A 16332-nucleotide genomic window follows, 5' to 3' on the forward strand; every position below is an offset into this window, starting at 1 on the left:
CAATTTCCTTTTAATTTGATTAAAGTAATACAACTAAATACAATTACATTAATTTTGTAATTAAATAACATAATTCCATTACATGTAACTAGTCACTCCTCAACCCTGCATATATTTTGTTCTAATATATATATATATATATATGTGTGTGTGTATATAAACAAATGTCCACCTCAAATTGTTTTTTTTTTTTCCTAAAGATTTACTAAAGTAATTCTGGGAAATGGAGCCTACAATAAATCAAACTTAATTATTTTTTCTGTGACTATAGCTTTTAACATTCATTGCTGGGGGAAAACATTTCCTGTTAATGTAATCTGTACAAGTAGTTCAAACTAATATCATTTATAGAATATGTAATGCTATCATATCTGACATACACTCACCGGCCACTTTATTAGGTACACCTGTCCAACTGCTCGTTAACACTTAATTTCTAAGCAGCCAATCACATGGCGGCAACTCAGTGCATTTAGGCATGTAGACATGGTCAAGACAATCTCCTGCAGTTCAAACCGAGCATCAGTATGGGGAAGAAAGGTGATTTGAGTGACTTTGAACGTGGCATGATTGTTGGTGCCAGAAGGGCTGGTCTGAGTATTTCAGAAACTGCTAATCTACTGGGATTTTCACGCACAACCATCTCTAGGGTTTACAGAGAATGGTCCGAAAAAGAAAAAACATCCAGTGAGCGGCAGTTCTGTGGGCGGAAATGCCTTGTTGATGCCAGAGGTCAGAGGAGAATGGCCAGACTGGTTCGAGCTGATAGAAGGGCAACAGTGACTGAAATAACCACTCGTTACAACCGAGGTATGCAGCAAAGCATTTGTGAAGCCACAACACGCACAACCTTGAGGCGGATGGGCTACAACAGCAGAAGACTCCACCGGGTACCACTCATCTCCACTACAAATAGGAAAAAGAGGCTACAATTTGCAAGAGCTCACCAAAATTGAACAGTTGAAGACTGGAAAAATGTTGCCTGGTCTGATGAGTCTCGATTTCTGTTGAGACATTCAGATGTTAGAGTCAGAATTTGGCGTAAACAGAATGAGAACATGGAACCATCATGCCTTGTTACCACTGTGCAGGCTGGTGGTGGTGGTGTAATGGTGTGGGGGAGGTTTTCCTGGCACACTTTAGGCCCCTTAGTGCCAATTGGGCATCGTTTAAATGCCACGGCCTACCTGAGCATTGTTTCTGACCATGTCCATCCCTTTATGGCCACCATGTACCCATCCTCTGATGTCTACTTCCACCATGTCACAAAGCTCTAATCATTTCAAATTGGTTTCTTGAACATGACAATGAGTTCACTGTACTAAAATGGCCTCCACAGTCACCAGATCTCAACCCAATAGAGCATCTTTGGGATGTGGTGGAACGGGAGATTCGCATCATGGATGTGCAGCCGACAAATCTGCGGCAACTGTGTGATGCCATCATGTCAATATGGACCAAACTCCCTGAGGAATGCTTCCAGCACCTTGTTGAATCTATGCCACGAAGAATTGAGGCAGTTCTGAAGGCAAAAGGGGGTCCAACCCGTTACTAGCATGGGGTACCTAATAAAGTGGCCGGTGAGTGTATACTGTAAAGCTTCATTGTTAAACACTTTGAATTTTTATTGAATTGCAATTCTGCTTCCTTTAATTCAAATTCGAATTGTAATTCTAGATCCTGTTTTTGACATCAATTCACATTCAAGAACTGAATTGGAATTCAGGAGTCATTCTCAATTCAATTCTGAATTGTGCACAAGCCTGTTGGATGGCATTGGGGCGAGTAAATTATCAGGACATTTTCATTTTGAGGTGAACTAATCCTTTAAGTTTATGACACCACACTCGTGTGTAATCACAATCTTTATACCACTGCTGTAATCCTCTTAATTTATTTCCTCAGCTTTGAGCATCCCTAACACATCCAGTGACCGCCAGCACTCATGTCAGTGCCGTGTCTCAATTTGGAGGGGCTTACAGAGAGGATGTTAATTTACCGGTACTGTTGGCTGTGCCCAAATGCCAGGGGTGTCATACATGGCTGACCTACTTTACTCGCTGTCCACATGCATGCTGACTGCAGTGCTGCTAGGATCTGGACTACCCAGTGGAACTCATTAGCCGCTGCGTAACTACAAGGAGAACCGAACTTGTGATATACAGAGGCGGAAGGTCATTTATATATGGTGGAAAATATTGTGAGGTGTGCGTTTTGACATTTTGAAGATGATACCATAGGCACGAATTCATTTTTTTGCTTGAGAGAATAAATTTGGAGATGTTTCAGGATTTGGGCTCTCTTGGACGTGTTGTGCTGAGTTAAATCTGATGAGTCATGCCATAATGGTGTATGACATTCACCATCATTGTAATCTGAGCTACTTCACTGAACACACTCCAGTGACTTGTGAATGTTGAAAAACAAAAAAACAAGATGTTAATAATGAGTAACTTACATTTTAGATAAAATATTTCCAGTTACTATTTGAATTTAAAATGGAAATAGCTCAGAAAGAACCACAGAAAAATCAACCAGTAGTGATGATTCATTTCTGAATCAAATGAATGCTAGTGTGTTTTTCAATGACACACTGAATGATTCAATTACTCAGTATTAAAGACTTGATTACTTGCCTAAATGAATCAGTGTTTTAAATGATTGGTTACAGAAAATGATTCACTGACTCACTCATAAAAACATCCAGCTAACAATGTTTCGTTCCCAGAACATTCTGAGAATGTTAGTTTTGTTTCCGGGAATGTTCCAAAAAATGCATTTTTAAGATTCCTTTTTGGTTGGCCAGGAAAGTTTTCTTCACGGAAATAGAACGTTCTTTTTTAGGTTTGCAAAAATATAAGCTAAAAATAACCAGCAGTGAACATTCTAAATTGGTTCTCCGTGGGTTATTCGAAAAAACCTTCCTGCAACGTTCTGGAAAGAATATTTTATGGTTATAAAAACAACAACTAATCTTTATCTATAAGTTATTAGAAAGCAAAAAAAAAAAAACTCACTGCAATGTTCCGGGAAGGTTAGTTCTTATTTGGTTCCCGAAAAATAACCAAATGTGAACCATATGGCATATGGGAACGTTCTGTGGTGTTTTTCTTTTTTTAACAAATGATTTCAGTGAATGATTCAGTGACTTACTAATAATAAACAATCTTGTTTAATTTTTAAATGAATTTGTTTTTGAACAAATCAATGGTAAATAAGTCATTGACTTGTTCATAAAGACATATCACTTGTCGCCACCATCTATATTAGCAACGTAATTTGCAGAAAGAATTGCTAAATTCCCACCTGCTAATCCCAGTGCTGTTGGAGTGAATATCAACAATATTTGCTCATCGCACGGCTAATCATAGTCAAGGACCAGAACTAAATATTATACTTAAAAAATGCTAACATGCTTATGCGTAGTGTGAATGGCCTAACATTTTAATATGAGTGCCAAAATAAATAGGCTTTCAGTTTGTGATAAAGGCTCATGTGATCATTGTTCAGGAAAGGCAAATGGAACTTTAATGACAAAATCATTAGAGTGCATCTCAAAGTTGCGCTTTAATACTGGTGTATATTGAAGACTTTCCATTATAATGGTGTAAATGAGTCAGATGTGGCCTGAAGGCTGTGAGTCAGACAAAACTGTGAGGATGGCAAGACTTGCGTCATTGGTTTCTCTCCATTTTTCACATACATGTGACGTTTTGGTCAACAGCCATTGTTTTCAATGTCATTATCAACATCCTGTAGAGAAACTGTGCCCTCCATATGTCGAAGGAAAGTGGCTGTAAATAGCGTTTGTTCATCTGGTACTGAAACCAAATGGCTCTTTTCTTAATCGAGAACTGTATATTCTCTCAAGGTCTAGACCTTTTGGCCTTCGTCACATATTTACGCTAACACTTTCAGAATGTTTTGCTCACTGAAAACAACACTATGAAGATGATGCCAGCAATGATTGTCCGTTTACGCTCTGCTGTCTTGATTCCCACATTTCATCCAATTGTTTGACCTAATTATCTAGCTCCTACATCTTAGCTGGAGCCAAGGATCAGGTCATCTAACCCGACTTCAATGAGCCAAGATAAAACCAGCATTAAGCGCCTTGCCAAGCAGCTGTCAGGTAGAGCATACATCAATTTATTCACAGGATTGTGAGCCAATAAAAGAGCGCATGTTCAAGTCTTTACCTCACTATTCTTGTTGGAGGAGATCCATCAAGGAGCCGTAGTCAGAGTCTTTGTTCTGGTAGGTCATGTTCATAGACCATGATAATCTAAATAATTCATCCCATCAGGAAACTGAGCAATGCCAATCAATGGTAGCATTGTGGCCTTTCTATTCTCACCTGGATTAAATATGCATGTTAAACAAGTCATGTTCCCAGTTTGCGGTGAACCATTGTCTTTCTTCCCTGAAACACAATTGATATTCTATCCCCTCTAGAGTTGTGTGTGTGATTGTTCTGCGCTGCTTCTACAATAGCTTGTCATCGCTCATTAGCTTTTAGCTGATTAGCATGTCTGTTCATGAACCAGATCAGGTGAAGTTTCATGAATGCTTTTAACCTTCCTTTGTTAAAGGTGATATGATTTTATTCATGTTCATAATCTTGTTCAAACTGAAACATGCAGTGCATATATTTATTTATTTTAACAACAGCCAGTCATATCGTGATTTCGGTTTTATTTACAACTAAACTATTTGTAGTTTTAGAGCGTAAATTTGGTTTAAACATGCTTTCCAAACATCAGCCTCAACTGAGTTGGGATTTTTGGGTGGTACTGACTTTTTTTCAGTGTCGGGATCGGTTTCCAGGGCCGTGTTGAAACGTGACCCATAAAGTCTTTCATTTTCAACTGCTGTTAAATTTTCGATTACTTTCTGATCTGTATCTTTATAATTAACTAATACTCTTGTCTTTCCAAACCTGTATGGCTATTTCTTCTGTGGAACATAAAAGATCATTTGAATAATGTTTTTGTCGACACAATATAAGTCAACGGGGTCCAAAATAACAACAACATTTGGTCCCCATTGACTTTCATTGAATGAACAAAAAAAAAACATTTTTCAAAATATCATCTTCTGTGTTCCACAGAAGAACCAAAGTTGTTCAGGTTTGGAATGACGAGTCATTTTGTGCTCAAAATGATTAAAGCCGTAATTGTTTGCTTTTCACACGCTTTTCCTAGTTTGTCATCTCCTTGAACTCCCAAACGGCTGCTGAATCCACTAACATCCCTGGTCTCAGTTGGCTTCTTTTCTCCAGCTAACACACTGATGCCGTTGTCAGCTTTTGTTTGGCCAAGGGTACAGTTGCCTCTTTGAAGTACGTCTTCCCCTTGAGACGGCCCCTCCAGGGAGTCCACATTCACCCTGAGCATCTGTCATTTGCCCCTTCCTCATCCTCGCTCCGCTTCATCTCGACTGACTGTCTCCTCACTGGCCACTGTAAGGTTTCCCCCGAGCTGCAGATGATAGATGGGCTTGCGGATCAGCGAGAGACAGAATGAGGAGGATATGTACGGTTATGTAAAGAGATGTGTGGGCAGCATTTGAAATCGATGTGAGTTGAAGAGTGCCATCAGCAGCACTAAACTAGTGCAGACCCAGTGGTGATATATGGGAAAGTTGACGCCTCCACACACTTCCCCTCAGCTTACGGCCCCTCCATGAGTTCTCGCACCTCCCCAGAGTTTTTTTCCCCCTTCCAGTGTGTGCGTTCATTATTCCTTTTTATGTGCTTTCTCTCTAATTAAGGTACTAGGTTGCCTTAATTGCTCCCGGTCCGTATCATCTGTTTAATAGTTTTTTCCCCCATCCCAGATAGACTTTTGTCTCTGATGTTTGTGCGATTTCAGCCTGCGCTTATGCTGCTATTTTTTCTTTCTCATCATTAAACCTGGTCTTGTTTATATCCTGAATTCAACAGGAACATCAAGCACCACCTAGTTACATGCTTTTCCCACTAAAAAACAAGGACTCCTTCAAAAATTCAGAAGTTTTTCATTTCCTTTTCACTTCGTCTTGCTCTAAATAGTATGGTTCCACACAATGCGTTAATTTAAGGATTCTTATGGTTGCATAAAGAGACTTAATTTATCATTGCATTTGATAACAAAATATCAAACTAGTGTTATTTTAGCATTATTTATTTACTATTATAGTATTTTTAATATTTTTAATTAGCTTTTGTTTTATTTGATCAGTTTTCATTTGAATAGTTTCTTGTCTAATATTTATATTTTATTTCAGCTTTATTTCAATTAACACATTTTTTTTAATAGTTTTATTTTTAGTTAGAAATTGATGTTCTCTTGTATCGATATTTTATGTATTAACTAGCCTCTCAACAGCTGTTATGGGGAAAAACACTAATTGCTTGATTTGCCCTTCACGTATCGACTAACAGCTGTTATGTAATTCTCAGGTGACATGCTACCTTGCTGAGGTGAACAACAGAGCAAAGAGGTAGCAATGTCTCTCATTTACTCCTGACAATATCAGGTCGAGGCCAGATCCATTTAAATTCCATTGCAGATGAAGCTGAAATTGGAACTAAAATGTATTTCAAAATCATTACAGATTCATTTTTACTCCCCCTCATGTCATTCTAAACCTGTACGACTGACTTCTGTTTTTTTTTTTGTCCATACAATGAAAGTCAATGGGGTCCAATGTTGGTTTTGGGCTCTATTAATGTTGATTGTATGGACAAGAAACTTTCTTCAAAAATATCATCTTTTGTGTTCTCCAGAAGAAAATAAAGTCATACAGGTTTGGAATGACATGAGAGTGAGTAAATGTTGACCGAATGTACATTTTGGTGTAAAAGATTTATTTTGGTTTAACCCTTGTGTGGTGTTCAAAACCCTATAACACTTTTGATGTTCCCAGTCAAAAGAAATACAAAACCAGTCCTAATTGAAAGAGAACAAGTTGACAAAAAGATTGAATGAAATATTGGGTGATAAAATAGAATAACAAGTGATTTATTAGCTATTTTTTTAGGCTGGTCATTTTTGACCGGGAACACCACAAGTGTGACTGTGCCATTTTGTACAAAATAAAAGTTTTTCAAAACAAACTTCCTGATGAAAAATTAAAGTAGACTAGTGTGATCAACAGTGCCAATTTTCTTCATATTTTATTTAATATTTCCAAAATTATTAAAAAATAATGTTTTTTTAACTCAAAAATGTAGATGCCTACACTCAGATAAATGAGGGCTACGATGAATCAGATGCAAATAGAAATATAAAACCAGTCATTTTTTACCGGTAACAAGGTGACAAGACCCCCCCCCCCCCCCTTAAAAAGTACGCAAATTGTCAAAAAACATTTGAGCAGTAGTTGACTCTTTGCAAACAAAGTCACTAAGTTTGAGTCCAATGCGATAACATTAACTAGTATTTTCGGGAAAAAGAAAATCAAAATGACCCGAACATAACATGAAGGGTTAAAAGATCCTTTCAGGGGGCAATATATTTTTAAATATATGTTTTAAAACTATGCAATGATATAGTTGGAGTACCTTTCTTCCAGCAATCTGGAGTTAATTCACGTCAGCATGACATATGAATTCATATGGGAGCACTTTCCTGAAGACAATTAAATTTAATAAGCTGTTGAAATATGGTTTGTTGACATCTCTGAGGGGGAGAGAGACGTTGGGGGTGGAAAGAAAAGTGGCAGGGTGTTAATCGTTGCCTATAATATTAGTATTCATGATTTTCTGATATACTGACCCATGAAACCTGAGTCATAGTCAGGTGTAGTTTTCTATTCACCTCACTCACGTTACTGCTGATTGTTTGAAGCAGTTGTCTATGCTGATTGGACAGCTTTTTAGTGTCAACTGATATGGGTTTGAACCAGGGGCTGTTCATGTGTTTGGGTTACCAGAGATGATGGGGGAGGGAGAAGAAGAGTTGTGCAGGGGAACATCTTGAAATACCACGGTTAAATGTTCAATAATATCCTGGTACTGAGAGATTGGACTAATACACTTCTGAACCCAAGGTGAGTCTCATTATGTTAAGCTTTAGCACCAGTGTGGGTCTAAATGTTCAAGATTTGATTAAAAATGCACTGACTGGGATGTCTTCGATTGAGATTATCAAGTTGACATTAAAATATTTATCTTTTATGTATTTTTATTGAAATGCTAACAAACAGAAATCGGCATAATCATAGTGACTTTGAAGCCATTCAGTACATTTATTTTGTGGCTTATAAAGATGAAAAAATAAGTCATGATCTTAAAGAGGGGGTTAAGCCATCTGAGATTTAATGTTCATGTGTAAAGTGCTCATGACATACTTGTTCTCCTTTTATTTTTACCATAACGATTTTCACTGAAAATGTCTATCAAGTTTCTGTTTCATATTGCATTTAAACTCAACCACTTGACGTTTCAGTGGCTTAATCTTACAGTTTAAAGGCCTGTTCTCACCAAGACAAAGTTGGCCATGAAATTTGGTGCAATATCATCATCAACTTGTCTGTTCAGAAATATGCAAACACAATGTTAGATGATGAACACAATGAAAATGCAAATTCACTTCCTGACAGTGGTGGTTATAGAAAAGCAGAAATACACAAAGTAGTGCTGAGCCTTATTTGTGTTTTGTTTGGAGTTTCAATTAATTAAAATAGCAGTTTTACTGCTTGTAAAGACTGCAAGAAATTGTCTGAAAATGTGTTGCAAACTTTTTTATGGCCTATGTTTTTTAAAACAACTTTAGAAATAGTTATATATGCTCGTACATAAATGTTGGTGAGTAATGGGTAGACTTTTTTTTTTACGCTACCTCAGAAGTGGTTATAGTTGAGAGTTGCAAAAATCATGATTCATCAATACCTGTTTTTTTGTGTTTTTGTCTCTAGGTGTGAGGTGCAGTGATTCAGCCCCTGTAAGGTAGGGAAGGGGCATGGCGGGTTGTCCATGCCTGAGCTTACCGGGGCTGCTTGTGCTCCTGACCGCTGCATCCATAACACATGGTCAGAGCTGCCCACAGCGCTGTGACTGCATCTCTCATCAGAGAGCTGTGATGTGCCAGAACAAGCGCCTGGGATCTATTCCTGGGGGCATCCCGGCTGACACACAGCTCCTGGATCTGAGCTGCAACAGTTTACGCTGGGTGGAATACAATGAATTGGCGACTCTCTCGAGACTTGAGGAGCTAGACTTGAGTGAGAATCTCATCAGCGTATTGGAGCCTAATGCCTTCTCCAGCTTGCTTAATCTTAGAGTGTTGCGTCTGCGAGCCAACCAGCTTAAACTCGTGCCCATGGGTGCCTTTTCACGTCTCACCAACCTCACCACTCTGGACCTAAGTGGGAATAAACTGGTCATTCTGTTAGACTTCACCTTCCAGGATTTGAGGAACCTCCGCAATTTAGAAGTTGGTGATAATGACCTGGTGTACATTTCAAACAAGGCTTTCCTGGGATTGGTGGGACTCCGGGAGCTAACCATCGAGAGGTGCAATCTGACTTCTATAACTGGACAATCTCTTTCCTACCTTCGAGGCTTGGTGACTCTTCGATTACGCTACCTCAGTATCTCTTCCCTGGAAGAGCAGAACTTTCGCAAACTGGGTGGACTGCGGGCTCTTGAGATTGACCATTGGCCCTTCCTTGAGTACATCTCTCCGCACAGCTTCCAAGGTCTCAACCTGTCTTGGCTCTCGATTACCAATACCAACATTTCCACCGTGCCTACGGGTGCTCTTCGCAACCTAATTCACTTGGCTAGCCTCAATCTGTCTTACAACCCCATCTCGGTTCTCGAGTCCTGGGCCTTGAGGGACCTTGTCCGCTTGAAAGAACTGCACCTAGTTGGTACCAACTTGATATCAGTGCAGCCCTATGGTCTTGGAGGCCTGCAACAGATACGGTTGCTCAACTTGTCGAACAATGGGTTGGTGACCTTGGAGGAGGGATCCTTCCACTCAGTCAATACACTGGAGACGTTACGTGTAGATGGGAACCCTTTGTCCTGTGACTGCCGCCTACTGTGGATCCTGCAGCGCCGTAAGACCCTCAACTTCAATGGAAAGTCGCCCGTTTGCGCTACACCCTTGGAAGTGCGAGGAAAAGCACTTAGTATCTTTTCGGACTCTGCACTCTTTGACCATTTCACTTGTCAGCGGCCCAAAATTCGTAACCGCAAGCTGCAACAGATGACGGCACGTGAAGGCCAGGTAGTATCGTTTGTATGTAGAGCAGATGGAGACCCAACTCCAGTCATCTTTTGGATTTCACCTCAGCGCCGACGTATCACCACCAAGAGTACTGGGAGAATCATTGTCCTGCCTGAAGGTACGTTGGAGATCCGTTACGCCCAGGTAACAGACAGCGGCACTTACATCTGCATAGCAAGCAATGCTGGTGGCAACGATACCTACTTTGCCACCCTGACAGTCAGTGGATTGCCACTGGATGGTTCTCTGGCAGCGAATCGCACCTACTACGTGGGTGATCTCAATGACACTAACTTAAATGACACACGTGTCTTCCTGAAGTTCACATTGGATCTCAAGACCATCCTGGTGTCCACAGCAATGGGTTGTATTATGTTTTTGGGTGTTGTGCTTTTCTGTTTCATTCTCTTGTTTGTGTGGAGCCGAGGACGAGGTCAACACAAGAACAATTTCTCAGTAGAGTATTCATTCAGAAAGGTAGATGGTCCTGCTGCCAGTGGGGGTCAAGGAGGAGCACGAAAGTTTAACATGAAGATGATATAAATTGGACACAGTTTGAAGGGGTAAAGCGCACATTATTGTTATTTCAAACTGGAATATATTTCTAATACCAGTCCTGCGTATAGCTATAAGTCCAGATTTGAAGACACAGAGGGTTTTAATGGGAGTAATGTAATTACTGAGAGGTACTTTCCATCAGGAGTTATTTATAATCTAACATTACTTTTGGGGTCTTGGGACATTTTACACAATTATTAAGACATTTATGATGAATTGCATCTGTGTGGGGTTGGCTGGCATTAGGACTCATTTTGAACTTTTTTCATGTGAGAAGGCCAAGCTTGTAGTAATGTGTAATGACTATTAAAAAAAATGTATTTCCTACAGAATGAAAAGAGAGTTTGTGTGCTCTTAATATTTCGGAGGTTATTGTGGGATTTAGTAATATTTTTAATTTAGTAATAGTTATGATTATTAAATGGGTGCTTTCTGCTTGCCAAGAAATTGCCAAGTCCCTCCAAAGTTACAAAAAAAAGGTACATTATTGCATTTTGCCTAAGCAATTCAATTTAAGTGTCCAATGGTCTGTAGGCATGAGCATATATTTCACACTGCCAATGAAACAAGGATTTGTTGTTGAAATAGCTTCAAATCTTAACCTGTTAACCACAGGGTTGCTAGAAGACTGTTTAAAGAATTAAAACGGTTTAATTAAATCTTACTTAGTTGATTTTATTTGCTCTGGATAATGAGGCCTGATAACGACTGCTTCTATATTACACTGCCACCTACTTCTGAGTCATGCCGCATAAAGTTAAACACGCGCACACACACATACAAAGGTACTGTAGTTACAAAATAAAAAGCACATTGTATTTATAAAGCATTACATATTTATCAGCTAAACACCAATAGCCTCAGTATCTACACTGGGTTGAAGACATTTTGTATCTTATTGTATATATTGATGTTTTGTGTGTACATTTTGGTGCCCTGTTTTCATTGTCAAATTAATGTGAAATACTTTTATTCAATATAACATGTTCTTAAATGAATCAAAGATGATGTGTGAAAAACTCTTTAAAAGAAATCTGAGCATTTTATTACTGGTGGTGACGATATACGTTGTCTATATGCCTCTTCTATGTAAAGTGTGTAAAAGGGAATGTCAATCTCATGAATTGTTTCATGTTATTTTGCATGAGTACAAAGTGGGAAACAATACAATCAAAGATAGCTTTTTCTGTATAAGTCACTGATCCTTTGATCCATCATGGAGTTCTTATGCTTATATTGTCTGTTTATAAATGGTATTTTTGAGGCGTTGGACACAACATTTTCCCTGCTCAAGTGCTGCCGCTTAAAATGAAACAGGAAGGCACTTTACAAAGCTGTTCTGCTGCCCCCTAATGTTAAATTATGTCCGTTTAAAGAACACAGGGTATCAGGCTCAACCTTATTGCCTTCTATTGGTCAATCTAAGCTTAGAAGAATTCGATCATCAGATCTGTTTGAGCAGATCAAATACGCTCTGTCTTATTTTAAGCAGCATTGTACATTGCAAAACCGCCATAATTTGTCATCAACTACTGTAAAACTTATTAAACTAAGCTTTTTTAAATATTTTTTGTAAAAAAAGTCATTTTACAGTTTTGTTTTAATGTAAAATAAATGGGGATCCACAACATTTTTATGTTCTAAATGTTTTTATTCTTAAATATGTTAAGAATATTGTTCTTATATTGTACTAATAAGAAATATGCTGTTTATAAAAGCATGTATCTAAGTCCGTGTGTTGTAATTTCTTCTTTTTCTGATTCTTCATGTCTACTATTTCATAAGCAAGGCTATAAATCAATCTTTCTTCTTTTTTTTTCTTTTTTTTTTTTACAAAGGACTCAACTTATTTATATTTTTTCAGATGCGAAGAGGAGGTTCAAAATAAACATTTCACGGCACTTTTGATAAAACCAACATAGGCTAAACTAATGTTTGATGCTTTTATTTTTAAAAACAGGACAATAAAACCCAATCAGAGGGGAATAGCCATGCAATTGGGCCAAATAATGTCAGTTTAACATTATTTGTCTTCAGGTTTATATCAGTAAGAACCAGCTTACAAACCATCAGCCCTGATTCTCTAAAAAGTGACTATTTTGCCTAGAAAGTTTCAACAAGGACAGCCGCTTGTCAGCATACTTCCATTCGGTCCTACAAACTTTGAATGAAATGAAAAGACAAGTGAGCACTGGAATTTTTTTTACAGTGCATAAATAAGCATCTGGCATAGTCATCTCATGTGTGCACAAGAAAATGTCAGTTATTTTCTTGTCATGACACTTTCCTACTGTACCATCTGCTATCTAAAACAAAACTACACAAAACAAAGTTGTTTACTGCAGGATTTAAAAAAGCACAGACATGAAAGCAAATAATAATATAAAAAAAACATTCAAAACATAAGTAAAAGGTATGACCATTTGACCTTTAAAAAAATGTATTAATATCACACTGGTTGGGATTCTCACACGACAACCCTCTTATTTTATATCTAAAGTAAAGAAATGTAAACCTAATACAAAATGAGAGTGATTGATGTCTTGATGATGTCGTAGATTTAGTTGTGTGTGGCCAGGAATTTTGTACTTGACAGTCTATGAATAAATTGAAAAAAAGAGAAGTGTCATGTTTCACTTTCACACCAAAGATCAAGTACTGTCAATGCAATATTAATATGCATTTACCCATTATAGAGATTAGCACTCTGTACAAAAAACAGATAATTCGGGTCTTCTTCCATTGTGGTTCAGTTTTTTATATTCATCGAGTGTCCTGCACATTTGTATTGTGCTATTGATGGATTTGTTATGGAATCACCGAATCATTATTATGCCTACAAAATGTCTAGTAGTTGTGTCTGGAATATTCATATGCAATACATTTGATGTGACCTATGATGTCATTGCACAAAGAGTGTGCTTATGTGACTCAAATTTAAAATATGACAATGACAATGTGTTTTTTTTTATGTCTTTGGTGAATGACAGAAAAGAGATGATAGAGTAGATCTGGTCAAAATTCAAAACTATAAAGCTGTCCCATGTAGTTTGTTAAGATTAGCGAGTCTAGCTTGTAGCTTATGCTAGCACCATTTGTAGGAGGTATGCTACTATTGGGTCAAAGATCTGTCTAAAATAGATTTTCAACAATGATAAATACACAAAAACAACTAGATCTTGTACTCTTGCAACACTTGAGTTAATTTTCACTAGAGGATGATGTGGTTTACAGATGTAAAAGACAATATACTTTTAACTTCCTATTTCTTCATTGTACTTCTCGCCCTTCATCTCTCAGGTGGTTACAGCGGAAAAAAAGAACAAATGAAAAACATTTAACTGTGAAGACAGAGCCAAATGTAGGCCTATGCTAATCCAGTTTATAAAAACTACGTTGGTTTATTAAAAAAAGGTCATAGTTATGTCAGATTACTTTGTGCCAGGCTTGTTATGCAAGTCACTGAATCACTAGTTTGCTTTAGTGGTAAGTCGTGGACTGTTGCTCGCTCTCCTCGCCTTGTGCAGTGTGTTTGCGGTGTATATTCTGTAGACATCACGATTGATCATTAAAGGTGACTCATTAGTGCTGAGAAACCCCCTCTCCACCTTTCCCACCCTTACATGCCACTGAAACTTAGTTTTCAGCCCCCCTTTCACACTCATAAACCGCAGCAGCCCATGTGGAGTCCTTCAGCCTGTCACCAGAAGCAAGCAGCACAACTCGCAGTCGTAAGAGCATGAGGAAAAAAAGAGAGTCATTCTCACTCTGTATTATGATCAATTATTCTCTGTTCAGTGCAATGAGTGAACTCTGCTATGATGCTTATATTAAATAAATGGTCAACAAGCTGAGATTTTCATTTGAACTTTATTGTAAAAAAGGGGAAAAAACTGAAGATCGTACAGCTTAATGCAACATGACAAAATGTATAATATATAAATTAATCTTTGTAAAAATGTGTTAAAAATATTTTAACTATACCTCACTTTAGCATAGGCTACAACAGCAGGGGTTCAATGAAAAATTATTATACTGGCAAACAGTGTACCTTGAATGTAAATTGTGGATATAAACTGTATGCTAAATGCAGGAATGCAAATGTAAATAACTTCAAGGTGTTTTTTTTTATCACTACTTGTAAATTTTGCCTGTAGTAATCCGTTAAGATTGTGAAAAAATATCAATGACCTGATGTTAAAGGCAAATCATTATTTTTACTGTACATCTTTGTTTATACATTCAATATTTCATTATTGAGTTGGGAACCTAAAATGATAGGCAAGCAAAAGTGTTTTACATTCAGAAACTGTATTTCTAAATGAAAATGAGCTTTCGAGAAGTTTTAGATATCCTCCTTGTTAATTAGCATCACAGCTAATGGTTTGTCATCCACTGTTGTTGCTAACATTGCTAATGCAGTTAACATAGGCACACTTTTGTCAAACTGTACAAACTGGAGGTATGTGGAGGCAGGAAGAAACCAATTTTAAAAGTATGGAATAAGAAGCCATTTTGCCCAAAGTTCACAGAAACAAAATGTCTGAGATGTGGAAGTTGGTCAGTCAGTCCATAATTGAGACATTTGTCTCTAAAAGATGACATTGATCATGCATTAGTCTGAAATTATATTCTATAAATTGAACAAAAGAGTTACAGCATTATCAAAGATCAGGGCTGTAGTTCCAAGTCTTTCAAAAACTATAGATAATGTTTTATGCAATAAAAATTACATTAAATTAAATTAATTAAGGCTAGTCTACAGAAGGTGAAAAGGCACTTTATGTTCATGTATAACACTGATTAATATGCAGTTTGAATGGGACCCTATTATGCAAAATTCACTTTGATATTGTTTTTGAACATAATATGTCTGCAGTGTGTGTACAAAACCACCCTATTGTGGGGGGGAGGGGAAAATCCATCCACTCCATTTGTTATTTCCCCTTAAAGCAGAAACAGTGTCTCAAAATGAGCCGTTCAGGAATGTGCTCCAATGTGACGTCACATTAGTATAGGCCACAACTGAAATATTATCTGCCCTATTAGCTTAGCTCCTCCCCTTGAGTGAGCTGTACACAGTCCGCCATGTTTATTCTCCTCAGAGCATTTAACAGTAGCATTCAAGTAAGAAATGTATTCTTATTAAAGCTACTAAAGTTTTTCATTCAAGAGCAGTGAAGGATTTTCTGTTTTTCTTTTGTTGTTTGATTCATATTAACAGCATATACAGCAGTAGGTACTGTATATTACGCTGCTGTCACTTTAATACAAAGATGTAATATACACATGCGATTTCTTTCCCAGCTGTTTAAGTAGGCAACTCAGACATAACCACTATTCATGTGAACTTTGTGTGTTTTTAATTTATCCTTGTGTGTATTTGACAGTTTAAGCGCAATAAGACATAAAAGAGAACTTAATTTAATACTCACACGACGCGCCGTCTGACAGCCAGCTTTCTGTGGATGTGTGCGGTCAGAAAACCATATATCAGAAGTTTAAACGGATATGGCTTTAAAACGCATCCAAATAATAACTTTCATGATGACGA

The 16332-nt window shown here is 37.7% G+C and overlaps 1 protein-coding gene across 2 annotated transcripts in view; it reads left to right on the forward strand.

Moving 5' to 3' along the window:
• lingo3a (leucine rich repeat and Ig domain containing 3a) overlaps window positions 1-12507 on the forward strand; it is a 31572-nt gene extending 19065 nt beyond the window's left edge. For both annotated transcript variants that reach the window (XM_056256380.1, XM_056256379.1), the window contains one exon: window positions 8902-12507. In XM_056256380.1, coding sequence (XP_056112355.1) covers window positions 8946-10763 — 1818 coding nt within the window. In that variant the 5' untranslated portion in view covers window positions 8902-8945 and the 3' untranslated portion in view covers window positions 10764-12507. The remainder of the gene's footprint in view (window positions 1-8901) is intronic.
• Window positions 12508-16332: the final 3825 nt, after the last annotated feature.

Source organism: Rhinichthys klamathensis, unplaced genomic scaffold (assembly GCF_029890125.1).
Source record: "Rhinichthys klamathensis goyatoka isolate OS25496 unplaced genomic scaffold, OSU_Roscu_1.1 h1tg000127l_1, whole genome shotgun sequence".
Taxonomy (NCBI): Eukaryota; Metazoa; Chordata; class Actinopteri; order Cypriniformes; family Leuciscidae; genus Rhinichthys; species Rhinichthys klamathensis.